The sequence below is a fragment of the Pseudorasbora parva genome, chromosome 25 (assembly GCF_024679245.1).
Source record: "Pseudorasbora parva isolate DD20220531a chromosome 25, ASM2467924v1, whole genome shotgun sequence".
In the NCBI taxonomy this organism is placed as follows: Eukaryota; Metazoa; Chordata; class Actinopteri; order Cypriniformes; family Gobionidae; genus Pseudorasbora; species Pseudorasbora parva.
In genome coordinates, this window is record NC_090196.1 from 12727073 (window position 1) to 12742527 (window position 15455).

The 15455-nt window shown below is 36.5% G+C and overlaps 1 protein-coding gene across 2 annotated transcripts in view; it reads right to left on the reverse strand.

Moving 5' to 3' along the window:
• The window catches only part of fbxo31 (F-box protein 31), a 31532-nt gene that overhangs the window by 8319 nt on the left and 7758 nt on the right, over positions 1 to 15455 (reverse strand). The window contains exons 2-8 of one of the 2 annotated variants that reach the window (XM_067437127.1): positions 14710 to 14781; positions 11978 to 12064; positions 6487 to 6563; positions 3615 to 3782; positions 3460 to 3534; positions 3264 to 3373; positions 2595 to 2748 (exon numbers count right to left, since the gene is read on the reverse strand). In XM_067437127.1, coding sequence (XP_067293228.1) covers positions 2595 to 2748; positions 3264 to 3373; positions 3460 to 3534; positions 3615 to 3782; positions 6487 to 6563; positions 11978 to 12064; positions 14710 to 14781 — 743 coding nt within the window. The remainder of the gene's footprint in view (positions 1 to 2594; positions 2749 to 3263; positions 3374 to 3459; positions 3535 to 3614; positions 3783 to 6486; positions 6564 to 11977; positions 12065 to 14709; positions 14782 to 15455) is intronic. The other variant, XM_067437128.1, reaches the window with a different exon arrangement.

Genomic DNA, 15455 nt, shown 5'->3' on the forward strand with positions numbered 1-15455 from the left:
TAAGCATTTATTTGAAAACATTTCACACAATTTTGTCATTAACATTCACTTATAAACGAGTGTTGAAGAGCAAAAGCAAAAAGGAGAGAGAGAGAGAGAGAGAGAGAGAGAGAGAGAGAGAGAGAGAGAGAGAGAGAGAGAGAGAGAGAGAGAGAGAGAGAGAGATAGACGGCCTAACAAGAAATGATTTGGCAAAATGTACAATCATTTAAATAAAAATAAAAATCATAAACACCTGATTGTAGCGCCTACTGGTCAGATCTGGTAGCACTGCCACTCAACTTTTTCTCCTGCAATTCCCAAAAAGTCAATTTTCCAACTATTCAAACTATTTGAACCACTAATATTGTGGAAAAGTAATAAATACTTTTATAACTATACATAATATTTTACATCTAATAATTAAGTAATACATTTAACAAATCATTTATTTAATGTACTTAAATATTATTTCTTATGTCTAAGATATATAACGATAACAACAACATAATTATTTATTAATATTAAAATGATAAATTATAATAATGTATAACATTTACTTAAATTGACATGAATAATAATGATCAAATGTATTAGAATGCTTTATTTATTTTGTCTTTATATATTTTTTTAACAATTAATTATTTCATTTAATAAAGTAAATAGTTAATTAAAGGGGGGGGGGGGGGGTGAAACACTCAGTTTCAGTCAATCTCATGTCAATCTTGAGTACCTATAGAGTAGTATTGCATCCTTCATATCTCCGAAAAGTCTTTAGTTTTATCATATTTATAAAAGAAATATAGGCTGTACCGAGTCTTTCCGGAAAAAAACGAGCGGCTGGAGGCGTATTGTGTGGGCGGAGCTAAAGAATGACGATCGCGAACAAAGCGGTGACGTCCTCAAGCGTGGAGAAACCCATGGCTATCTCAGCTAATACAGATAATGATCCACAATCAAGTCTGAGGCTGAAATAAATTGAACAGGAGAAACAGCAACATCAGGACGTCCGTCTCTGTGGTATGTACTGTATTTAGGGGCCTTTGTGTGTCTTTACGCGCAGTTTATGAGGACATGATTCGGTTTATGGACTATTGTATGTGACTAAACCTTAGCAGTAGCAAGCAAAACGGTTTTGCACGTCAGACTAGTGTAACGTTATACAGAGAACAACAATGGAGTAACCGTTAGCGCATTTGAATGACGAAGCACGCGATCGTGTCGTTTACTGATGTTTACTCACGTGACGATAGCCAACAGCACAGACATTTGAAACAGTTTTACTCACCGGCTGCTTCCAAAGCAGGACCGAACTTTATCGCTGGGACCGCTCTGTCAAAAACACACTTCTTTGGTATGATTTGGTGAAGTCCTGACAGCAGTGACCGTGGAAATCCACTTTGCGACGCGACAGACGCGATGTTGTGAAGCTTCCCGTCATTTCTGCGTTCAAATCGGTTCAAATGCAGCGCTGCCTTCCCGGAATGCTGTGCTGAAGCGTTGAAATCGCTTGAAGTCACCCATAGGAATAAAGTGGAGCGCGGTGCAACCATAGGGCGCGTCAGAAGTGTTCACGGATGACTGGATCTGCACCTGAGAGACTGTTTACAGCGTGCATTTCCTCTCTCGCTCTAGTTACGCGCGCGCGCACCCTACCGGGAGAAGAGCCCGTACGGCCCATACAAGTAGACCCATACTCGAAAAAAACTCGCCGAAACTTGTGAGAAACCGGAAGGAGTATTTTTAACACAGAAATACTCCATCAAACGTCCAACATTAGTTTTTGAAACTTTGTCTATGTTTAGGATGGGAATCCAAGTCTTTAAAGGTGTAAAAAGCTCAGTATGCATGAAACAGCATTTCACCCCCCCTTTAAATATCTAAATTATAACATAAAAATTATATAAATTAAATATCATAAAAATTATAAAAATTAAATATATAATATAAAACTTAAATTATAAACCATACATAATTTATTACAAATATTATTACTTTATATTATAATAATAATAATAATAATTATTATTATTATTATTATTATTATTATTATTATTATTATTATTATTAGTAGTAGTAGTAGTAGTAGTAGTAGTAGTAGTAGTATAAAAAACAGTATTTTCAAATATATTTTGAATATTTATTATTTAATTTTTAGTAAAGAATTTATGCATCAAATGTTTGCAATTTAAAACGAACTTTCTTAGCGGTTGCGAGGTAATTACTTTTTCAAAATAAGTACTAACTCAAGAGTATGCCATTTTGGATGCAGCCATAGAGTTTCTGACAGCTTGTGCTAATTCAGTGACTGGGTGGATTCTTAGTTATGGATTTAACATTATGCCCAGAAAATTGAATCTTCATATTGTTTCTATGATTAGAGTAAACAGCAAATTAACAAAAGAAAAAAACTCCTGTGACAATTCCCTGGCCTCATTAAAGCTTGACAGAAGTCACCACACAGGTGTTCACTTGTGTTTAATTGTTTGATCAGTTTGTGTGTTTCCAGGGTATCAACACGCTCTAGCAGTTAAGCTATGTGAACTATACCTATGGAAGCTCATGACAGTATATGGTTCATGACAGTGATCTATGCCAATGGATATCAAACTCACAGTAAGTTTGGTGGCTTTGGCCTTGGAGCCGTGGAAGCTCAGCATAATAATCTCCAGGCCGTGACTGCCATACGTCCCTTTGAAGAGGCCTGGCTGCAGGAGGTCTGAAGGGAGGCACGGGGGCAGATAAATCCGCCGGTATGTCAGGCAATTACTGAAAGCAAGACACATGTATTTAAAACACACGAAACACATCTGGTACCAGCTGTCATCAAGCCGGAATATTTCACTGGGGGGGATATGAAACTCTTAGTTTTGGTTGAGAACAGCACTGCAAAAATTAGTCTTGTTTCTAGTCAACATTTCTAAAAATTCTTACATTAAGAAACATTTACTAGGCAAGTAAAAATTATTGTCTTGTTTTGGGAAAAAATAACTCAAAATTAAGAGTTTTTGCTTAAAATAAGCAAAATAATCTGCCAGTGGGGGAAACAAAATAACCTTGTTTTAAGATTATTTTACTTACCCCACTGGCAGATTATTTTGCTTACTTTAAGCAAAAACTCTTAATTTTGAGTTATTTTTCCCCAAAACAAGACAATTACTTTTGCTTCTCTAGTAAATACTTCTTGTTTTAAGAATTTTTAGATGTTTGGACTACAAACAAGACAAAAATACTAAATAAGAAAAGCATTTTTTTTTTGCTGTGAGGTCATGAAGAAGACTTGCTCGTATTGGCTGGTGTAAATGAACTTCATGAGGATCAACTCCTGCATGTGCTCGTGGAAAATGTCCTCCAACGTTCGTCCCCATTCCTCCTCCAACCACGTTCTGAATTCCTGCGCAAGCACACGGAAGAGGAAAAAAATGACGATGTTTGCCCTCATAAACCTCAAAATCTGTCCGACCAGCACTGGTTTCCTACCTCTTGCCTTCCTCCAGGCATGCGATGGTGATCGGTTTGGTTGCATTTGGTGGAAAATTCATCTTTCTTCACAGTCTGGGGAAAAAAAGGTCAATATTTTGTGGAACTGAGGCAAAATTGGCCCATTATGTTAGATGTGATATGGTACAATTTACCTGAATGTCTCCTTTATGAGGGCCCTTATGTCCGTACATACATTCTACCGTGGCTTTGTTTTTCTCCCACATATGTATACGGAAAAGCGGCCGTCTACGCATGGGGTCCTCCACGCGGGGATCATGGGGTGGTAAATACATCCAGCCTATGATGAATAGACCATCAACCTAAATCATAAAGCAAGAAAGAGTTACACATCTAAAATATGGTACACTTGTGCATTTAATGTGTGTGGACTCTCATATATATTTTATTGTAATTGTATTTTATATTTGACAGGTTATTGGGTAAATTACACTATGCAGTATGGCAAATTACAATTAGTGTGCCCCAAATCATACATTAAAAATGTTATCCTATTCCCAGTGGATTTTCTAAATATGCATACATACATGATTTTGGGGCTAAAAAGAACAAATGCCTGGCCAAAGCAGCCTCAACAGGGCAAGTATGAAATGTACAAACCAAAATAAATGTGCTGAGTATGAATTGTAGGTTAAGACATTTAGTTATGTGCCTGACAGTACACTTAGGACAAAAACAAAAAGGTACTTGTTATGGAAATAATATACTTAAGGGGTACTTCAGCGCTGGAAAGATGAATCTGTATTTAAACTGGGTCATTAATGTAGTACAAATGTGAAATTATTTTTGAATTTGGTGTCTTCTAGACTGAGAAAAGACCTCAAACCAGAGGTCTTTTTGTCTCATGGGGATGAAAGACTACAATTCCCAGAATGCTTCACTGCCCTGTGAGGCCATAGAGACAGAGCATGGCCTGTTTAAGGCATGGGCGTCGGAAGCAAATAAAAAGTGGGTGGGTCAGTAGCAGCTAAGGCAAAATATGATAGGTGGGGAAATTGTTTTGCGGGGGGGTCTGGCGGTTCTCCCCCAGAAAAAAATGATTTCATAGATGTGATTTCCTGCATTGTGGTGCGTTTGAGGCCATATCCCTTTCCTATACTAAAAAAGACCTCAAACCAGTCAATACCAATAGTCTAATAAAAAGGCTATATTCATTTAACTGCCATAGAAATCAACAGTTTCACAGATAATGATAATGAATAAGTTGCATGTTTTTTATGCTCCGTGTCCAGACAGAAAAAGTGCCGTTTACTAAACGTTTGATTGGGCCAGACAAATTATTTACCGTGGCTATAGAGTAGTGGTAAGACGCATGGCATAAAAATTTGAGGCAAATTGAGCATAGGTTCGAATCCGCCTTTTGCCACACACGCTCTCCTCCCTTTCCCCATCACATATCAGATCGGAAAGGTATTTATTTTCAATAAAAAAAGAGAAAATATTAGAAAAGGGGAAATAAAGCGTTTAACATGTGTTTAATAATAAGTTTCTTAATACGTTTCTCGGTTAAGGGGTAGTCAAGGTAAACAGACATGTGCTGAATTAGAGACGATAAAAATGAGTGGGTCCAATATCATTGGTCTTAAAAAGTGGGTGGGTCTTGTCCCACCCACACACAATGGTTCCGACACCCATGGTTTAAGGACAAAAAAGTTTGTTCAGCACATCCCACAGATGCTCGATTGGATTGAGATCTGGGGAATTGGAATTTTTGCTTTGTGGCACAGCACATTATCCTGCTGAAAGAGGCCACAGCCACCAGGGAACTGTATTAGTTTCCATGAAAGGGTGTACACGGTTTGCAACAGTGCTTAGGTAGGAGGTGCGTGTCGAAGTAACATCTACATGGATGGCAGGACCCAATGTTTCCCAGCAGAACATTGCCCAAAGCATCACACTGCCTCCGCCGGCTTGCCTTCTTCCTATAGTGCACCCTGGTGCCATCTGTTCTCCAGGTAAGTGTCACACACATGTCCATTCACGTGATGTAAAAGAAAACGTGATTCTTCAGACCAGGCCACCTTCTTCCATTGCTCCGTGGTCCAGTCCTGATGCCCACTGTTGGCGCTTTTGGCGGTGGGCAGGGGTCAGCATGGGCACCCTCACTGGTCTGCGGCTATACAGCCCCATTCACAACAAATTGATGCACTGTGTATTCGGACAACTTTCTTTTAAAACCAGCATTAAGTTCTTGAGCAATTTAGGCTAGAGTAGCTTGTCTGTTTGATTTGACCACACAGGCCAGCCTTTGCTCCCCACTTGCATCAATGAGCCTTGGCCTCCCATGACCCTGTCACCGGTTCTCCACTGTTCCTTCCTTGGACCACTTTTGACAGATACTGACCACTGCAGATCGGGAACACCCCACAAGAGCTGCAGTTTTGGAGAGGCTGTGACCCAGGCATCTAGCCATCACAGTTTGGCCCTTGTCAAACTCACTCAAATACTTACACTTGCCCATTTTTGCCCACTTGGAAAAAATGTTCACTTGCTGCCTAATATATCCCACCCACTAACAGGTGTCGTGATGAAAAGATAATCAGTGTTATTCACTTAAATGTATCTAATATGATAAACAGAGCTGCATTACCTTATAATCATAACCGGAAGAGCAGACCAGTGCAGGCGCCCGGGGACTGTGTCCCGTCCCGTCATAATAAAAGTCCCGGTGTTCACGAGGCGGGTATTTGTTTAACAATCGCTCCAGCAGCTGTGCTCAGGTCTAGAACACTCGGTCCTGCTCTGCTTTACACTACAGTAATGTTAATAACTGCATGCATGAACGTGATTTCTGCCCGAGTCCTATTTTCCACCGGCTGTGAGGTGAAGACCACATCTCCCAAGATGCTGCGCTCAAACTTTGCGTCATCAAACTATGCATTTGTTTTGAATAGGCGCCCTCCAGTGGACGGAAAGTTGCATAGTGCACCTTTAAAGGGTATTAAAACCAACACATAGAAACATAAACAACATTAAAAACTGGAAATCTTGTGATTTTAGTCTTACCACCACATTCAGCAGTCCTCCATAGGGGCCGATATCAGGCTGCCAGAGACCCAGGATGTGTCTATAGGGATGTAACACTGGAAAACAAATGCAAAACATGAAATGTATTTGTCACAAATCTGCATACAACACAGAACGAACCCAGAAGAACGTTAGATGAGGTGAAATCACTGCAAGGGCATTTTTGCTTGGTGCATGAACTCATGTTGAGTGTGTGAGTATATGCTTCTTTTTTTGCCATGCACAATTCTGGGAGTTAGAGGGCTAAAACGTATCTATGTTTGGTCACCTATAATTTATCTGCATCTCACACAGTCAGCTCATGTTAACGCAGCTTCTGTCATCCCGTGTATATCACACAGACATGCAGGACACAGACGTGCTCGGCAGAAGCTGCCCTTGTGCTGCTATCAGATCGATTTGTTCCAAACAAGGCTGTGTCCCAATACGCATATTTGACCATACTAAATAATCTGTGAAATTAGCATTAGTGTGATTCAAATCAGTACATTGCAAAAAATATGCCAAAGAGACTGGCAGTATTACTTTCATTATTTCCAATATGTGTGTAGCTAATATTACCCACAAATCCTTGTGCTACAGAAAACTTTCCCAGGTGTAAAAAACAAATGGCAGGAAATGTGATGCCAAAACTGATTTTAAATACATATAAAAATGTAATAATGGATCTTAATGTAATGAATTCAGCTATATGAATGAGTAATAATGTATGCTGGTAATAATAGGAAGTGTGTTGTACTACACACTCAAAAGTATGTACTTTCCCATCACCAGAAGTAAACACTTTTAGTGTGTAGTAAAATGATGCACACTGAGATTCAGCCTCAAAGCAATGTTCCATGTTCAAAAGAAGTTAAGAATCTGTGACACACTGTCGAATAACTACAACTACAACAATTAAAAATGGTTTTCTGTAATTGAATTTACAGCTGAAATTAAATATAAATAAAAAAACAAACTTAAAACACAAACATTTCAAAAGTTGAAGTTCTAAAATTACTAAAACGGAAATACATTTAAAAAACCTAATAAAATGTCCATAAGCACATAACATTACTAAAACTATAAATGGTATGCTACAGCTGATAACAGAACAAATGGCTTTTAAAATCTATAATTTTTTTTCTAAATTAAATACAAAAAACAAAGAAAATCAAGAATTTTAAATGTAGGCATCACAACATTATAATGTACAGAATGAAAAATGGATATTCATTTGGAGATTTGCTAAAGACATCCTCCGGAGGAATTTCTATTATTATTTTCAAACAAAAATGTATTATTTGAAATCTAAATTTGTTTAATTTGTTATTTGGTGGGACTATTTCTCAAGACGGATGAACTTTTGGTTACTGAAAATTCATACATTTGGATTTTTCTCTGCGTAAACAGTCGTTTTCTGGGATACTTGTCCATGCGTGAGAAATTGGAGTTTTAGATTTTATTACACTAGTCTCATGCTGCAACACCTTTTACTTGTTTTTTTCAAACTAAATGAACGAGTTATTATTATTTGCATTATTATTAATAATATTTAACCTTTCATGTAGTGTGTAATATACACCATATTGCCAAAAGTTTTGGGACGCTTGCCTTTACATGCACATGAACTTTAATGACATCCATTTTTAATCTGTAGGGTTTAATATAGAGTTGGCCCACCCTTTGCAGCTATAACAGCTTCAGGGAAGGCTTCTGGGAAGGCTTTCCACAAGGTTCAGGAATGTGTTTATGAGGTCAGAAACTAATGTTGGATGCCTGGGTTGCTTTCTCAGCTCTAATTCATCCCTGATGGGTGTTTTATTGGGTTGAGGTCAGGACTCTGTGCAGGCCAGTCAAGTTCCTCCACACCAAACTTGCTCATTCATGTCTTTATGGATCTTGCTTTGTGCATTGATGCGCAGTCATGTTTGAACAGGAAGAGGCCATTTCCAAACTGTTCCCACAAAGTTGGGAGCAAGAAATTGTCCAAAATGTCTTGGTATGCAGAAGGATTAAGAGTTCCTTTCACTGGAACTAAGGGGCCCTGCCCAACCCCTGGAAAAAAAACTCCAGACCATAATCCCCCCTCCACCAAACTTGACATGTGACACATTGCAGTCAGGCAAGTACCGTTCTCCTGGCAACCGCCAAACCCAGACTCTTCCATCGGACTGACAAGCAGAGAAGAGTGATTCATCGCCCCAGAGAACACGTCTCCACTCCTCTAGAGTCCAGTTGTGGCGTGCTGAACACCACTGCATCCAACACACTATTACTACATTATACTATTATATTGCAGTATACTATTTTATTACGATTAGGTTAGATCGTTTTTCTCTAACAGAGTTTTTCTCTATTATTAGGTGTCCTTTGGCATCTGCCTGGATAGCACGGTTGATCAGAGTATAAATAAATCATTAATTAACAGTCTGTCTGACAGTTGTCTTTGTGCAAGTAAAGTCAAACAGAGAAAGATACATATTATATTTTATACCCAGCCAATGGACAAATGTCTGCTCATGTCATTGGCTCAGGATTAATGGATTTGTTCTGAGATTTCTTTGCACAGTAGCTAGGTGTCACTAGTGAGCAATGATGAATGAAACTTCGGGTAATTAACCTTTTTATGAAACAATGGGCTGCGAAGTCTCACCCTGCGTCCCGATTCGCATACTATCCATACTAAATAGTATTAGAAAATAGAATTAGTATATCCCAAATCATAGTATGCTAATAAAGAGTATTCCAAAGATACCCGGATGGTTTACTATTTCTGGCCAGAATTCGAGGTGCGGATTCGATGCACACTCTAACGGCTGATATTGCCCACAACCCATTGCGAGTTGGTCGAGTGTTAAAAAAACAAAACAAAACAAAAAAACATGACGGATGTGCGAGTCAGACTGTTAAGAAGAGAGGTTTGGATAAAGGTTTGAGTGAGTAATTATCAGTATTAAACTTGATGAAAATATATTTATTCAGTGTTGTCCACGTTATATTTCACCTGCAGCAGCATTGTGAACTTTTGTAATGACACGTTTGGCCATTAACTTTTAAGTGCATCATTATATTTACACTGCAAACACATGAGGAGAGTCTCTGCATTAAAGACCCACACATGGCAAATCAACGAGCGGCTACATTTCTCTCCGATACGGTAGGAGATTAATCTGAATGTGGAGGATTTGAACTGTGACGAATCTGAAGATGATTGACAGGACAGTTAAACGATGATGGGATGCTCGTAACTAAGCAACAGAGTCTGTTAAAGATGGCGAAGTAGTATGCCCCGAAGCTTGCATACTTTTCTGCTACACACTCAAAAGTATGTACTTTTTCTTCACAACAAGAGTATTTTTAGGACGTAGAATAAGAAGGCGAATTGGGACGCAGCATCAGTGGTTCAAGAAGTCTCATTTTAACATCACTAGATGCAGTTGCTCTGTGATGGAAACCCATTCCATGAAGCTCTCTACGCACAGTTCTTGAACTAATCCGAAGGCCACATGAAGTTTGGAGGTCTGTAGCTAATGCCTCTGCAGAAAGTTGGCGATTTCTGAGCACTGTGTGACTCAGCATGCGCTGACCCCGCTCTGTGATTTTACGTGGCCTACCACTTCATGGCTGAATTGCTGTTCCCAATCGCTTCCACTTTGTTATCATACCGTGGAATATTTAGTAGTGAGGAAATTTCCTAAATGGAGTTACCTGGCAACCTATCACGGCACCACGCTTGAATCCACTGAGCTCCTGAGAGCGACCCATTCTTTCACAAATGTTTGTAGAAGCGCCTGCATGCCTAGGTGCTTGATTTTATACACCTGTGGCCATGGAAGTGATTGGAAAACCTGAATTCAATGATTTAGAGGGGTGTCCTAGTACTTTTGGCAATATAGTGTAGCTGTTTGTGAATGCAAAAGGTCTGCAAAGTTTCAAAGATCAAAGTGCAGATACATGGCGTTATTGTCTCCAAAACAAAGAACCGATTCTGAACTGCCTGAAAAGAGTCGTCAGTAATTGCAGTCTTACTTTATTCATGAACCTGCATAGGTTTGAAACAATATTTTAAACAATACTCCTTGCAATATTTAATTAATGGACTCTGGTCGGACTTGATACAATAAAACTGCCGCCATAATTACTGACCAGAGTAGACCAATCACAACAGACTGGGCCATATTATGAGAAAATGAAAGGATTTTTTGACCTTGGATACATTGAAAAAAATTTGGCGGCCGCCAAACCAAATTTTTGTCCCGCCAAAGCCTTATTTGATGAGTTATTGTGATTTATAACAGCACTCTCTGTCTTCAAAACGATCACCGTCTGAGCTCTTTCTCACTCGCGCATATCAATCAAAATCAACAGAACTGACACAATGGTAAAAGGTCGGAAGACTGACTCCATGTTCCATGTGGCGTGGTCGCACAATATTTTCCCTGAATTACTGCTGGATGTGAATTGTGCTCAAAAAACGCACTTCTTTTGACCTTGACAGAGTGTTGCACACGCAGCTGACATAAACCATACTTTCAAATAAACGGGAAAATATCCTTATGAAATGTTTTCTGTGTTGACAAATCTTTGGCGTTGTTTTAACAGTCTGGGTTCACATAACACGTCCGTTTTTGTCCGATTCGCAAACTAATGACTCATGTGAACCGATTCATTTGAATGAACTGATCTGTCCAACACTTGACCTCACGAATCGGTGTGTTGTTTACTCACAACACCTCTGAGATGAGAATGCAAGTGTGCTTACCCCATTAAACAAGAGGGTTTAGTAAGAATTAGTATTAATAATCCACAGTATTTTCATGTATTTATTTTGAGGTATTTATATTGATAATGTGTAGTAAATTACCAAAAAAAAAAAAAAAAGTTTAGACTGAAATAAGGTGAAACCAGAACAACGCAAGTTGTTGATAGCCAATAATTGTATTAAATTGTTTATGGTAGAGAATTAGACTATTTGTTATTACATTTTTAATGCTACTTTTTTATGACTGTTGCCAAAATAATTAATCGGTAAACCATGCAAACTGTGTAAAAATGACGAACTAAAGAAAAAGACATCAAGACATCATACATAATGAGATATCAAAGTAAGATGAGGAAGAAAAAAAAGTGCATTTATTTTACATTTATTGTCAGTATTGGGCTAACAGATCACGCGGGTAGGTTACTGTTGGTGTGTGTGCGCGTGCATGCGTGTGTGTGTGTGTGGATGACCATGTCTGGTCAGCTACCACCGAAGACCATTTCTGACCCAGGAAAAACCCTGACTAAATTCAGAACCGTTTAGAATAAAACAATAGGGGCACTTTAAATATTATTAGATTTTGTTCATGAATATCATGTTCAGACAGTTTAACTTGCATTGAACCTGGAACAAAACACCATTAGCACAGAGCATCTTCAACCAGCACCTTCACAGGCAGTGATGTGTATCCCCACCACAAAGCCTTCTCACACAGCCAGTACATACAGTGTGTGTACACGTCCCGATAGTCCATATGCTCATAATCAGGGAGGAGCTTCATAAAGCGTCCCGACTTCACCTGCGGGTTCACACCTGCAGAGGTACGCAGGTGAGTGCGCCACAGGAAGAGAGGAGAGGCAAAGGAGGACAGCAGCTAACACACAGTGGGAAAATGTCACTCGAATATGCGAGGGAAAATGAATGTTTACATGGCCGGGAGAAGGATAAGTGTATATTTTAAACAATCGTCTGCCACCTTGGAGTTTAATATTTATTTTATGTAAATATACCTGGTATATTTAGATTTTTAAATCATCTAAATTATATGCAGAAGCCACACTGACTTCTGAGAAATCTTTCTCTGTAAGCACTAAGCGTGCATGTTTTCACCTGCTGAAATATTTTTGGTTTAAACCAACATTGATACTAAACTTAAACAAACCAGCCATACAAAGTGGGTTAACTGAACATAAATCTGTCTTTCGTGAGCTAAATTAATTGAGAAAAATTACATGACAAATGACATGGAATGACGTGGGGAAATGACTGTACATTACATGAACAGATCTTTTTTTTAGCTTAAAAATCTAAATGATATTTAGAAAGACATTTCACAATATATGCTGCAGTATGCAGGGATTTGTGAGGATTTTTGCAGACCACTAGGTTGACTATAAGTCGATTAACTGTTTGACCGACCAATGGCAGAGGGGAGATCCAGTGTTTACGAAAACTATTAAAAAATGTTAACTGAAGCAAAGCTGACATAATATAAAATATAGATACTACAACAAAACTAAGAAATGTTGCTTCGGACAAAGACGAACTGAAAAAAACATAAGTGCTCAAATTAATAAAAGACACTAAAATAAGAATAAATTATAGTTATAAGGGTTTAAAATAATACAATTTCTATACTTAGAGATAAATTATATTTCAGATAATTGCTGTTCTTTGGAACTTTCTATTCATTAAATAATTCTGGGGGGGGGATTGTACACAACTGTTTTCAACATTGATATTAATAATAAATGTTTCTTGAGCAGCAAATTGGCATATTAGAATGATATCTGATGGATCATGTGACTCTAAAGAGTGGAGTAATGATGCTGAAAATACAGCTTTGATTTACAGAAATAAATAGCATTTTAAAATATATATGTAAATAGAAAAAAAGTTATTTTAAATTGTAAACATATTTTACTATATATATATATATATATATATATATATATATATATATATATATATATATATATATATATATATATATATATATATATATATATACACACACACATATATATATACAATTACAGTAATTTAAAATTAGCCTTTGTAAATATATAAAGCAAAACATTAAATGTGCAAAAAAATGTAAACGACTAGTATTTTCCGAGCCGACTAGCAGCAGCAGCACTATCGTTTAATCAACTAGTTGGCTAGTCTTGCACATCCCTAATAACAACTTTGCCAAAAGTTTCCAAATATTAATAAAAAAATAGATTGTTATACATATGTCATTCTGGATCCTGGATGACATGTCCTGGCTAACAGAAGCTTTTTGTTAACCCAGGAATGTTTACTTAATAATACGACACTAGCTTAACCACCTGTGGAAAACTACAACTTTGCTCTCATCACTTTAAGTCCATTTTTAATATAAAAAGACTATAAATATTTTATTAGTGTTATCATGATATTGCTACAAAGCGCACCAGTGTAAAAACAATAAAATATCAACATTTTAAGAAACACTTACTGGGACTTTTGGGGCTTCTTCAAAGTCTTATTTTTGATTCAATATTATGTCACATGACAAACCAAAATGCATTATGGTCCAAAACGGTCATTGATGTCCGTTATCCAGGAATGACATTAGAGAAATCACAATTTGGAGACAAACGTCTTTTTGTCATAAAAATGTAAATAAGCTTAGTAATATCACTATATTTGTAGTGGACCATTGAAAACATCAATACAATTACGCCCAAGTAGATTTTGAATACTTTTATTCATACCTTTTCCATTTTTGTTGTACTTTTGTTTTCAGATTTTAAATCAGGACAGTTGCCCGGAAATTATGACATTTTGGGACTTTTGAGCTCAATAGTTCCTTAAAGATTAATTATTTGTATTGAATACTCACATGAGTAATTAAGAGAGGGAAGTCAAGTCATTTAATGTAGTGTATTTTAAAAATGTATATATTTTTAATATTATGAATATGCTTTGGACACCAAAATCAACACGCCACGTCATTGACCCATAGACGTATTTTAAAAAAAAAAACGAAAACTAATAAAAATGACTAAATGACTAAAACCTAAACAATAATAATAATAAAAAATGTTTTCTTAAAATGAAAACATTATTATTAATGTTTAAAACTGTTGTGTTGCTTAATATTGCTTTATTTTTTTTCAGGATTCTTTGATGAAGAGAATAGAATCAAAAGAACAGAATTATTTATTTCAAACAGAAATCTTTAATAACATTATAATGTCTAAACTGTCACTGTTACTGAATAATATTTACTTTGAAAAAAACTACTGTGAGAAAAGTTATAGATTTTTTCAGGATTCTTTGATGAATAGAAAGTTCAAAACAACAGCATTATTTATTTATTAATGTCATCTTTGCTGATTTTTTTTGTTTTATTTTTTTTGTTTTACTACTTACAATTCATAGGGACTGACAAAATATGTGTCTTTTATGGTTCCAGTAGGTTTACTTACGTTTCACATACAGTTCTCGGCTCGACATACCCACAATCTCCATTTTACGCAGGTCATCTCTCATCCCGAATTCTGAAAGAAGAGGAAAAACTCAAAGCAAACCGCACAATAATACAATCATCTGGACCAGAAACATGTCAACTAGCTTACTGGTCTATTTAGTATCTTTCATGTTTCCTGTGAAAACTTTAAAGCTGATGATCAACATAAAACACAAGCTTACAGGATTCTGTCCCACTGTACTTAATTCAACACTGTTTTATTATATTTTTGCAGTGGTGTTAGGGTCTGTTAAACAGATGGTTATGTAATAACTGTTAGAGCTGAGATAAGAGAAGTGACACCCTCACAGGGTCACTTAAAAGGTTACTTCAGCGATTAGCATATGGCTTTGTATCAGTAGAAACCCTGGAGTATATTCAAATGATCATGCCCTCCTCTGGTTTTTCAAATATAGTATAATAATAATACTTAATTAGATCTTTTGCAATAATATCATTAAGAAATAATAATAAAAATAATAATAATAAAAAATATTAAGACAAACTCCTTTTTTCAAAACATTTCAGGAATGTTATAGGTATATATATATATATATATATATATACATATATATATTATATATATATATATAATATATATATATATATACATATATATATATAAAAATATATATATATATATATTTATATATATATATACATATATACATATATATATATATATATATATATATATATATATAT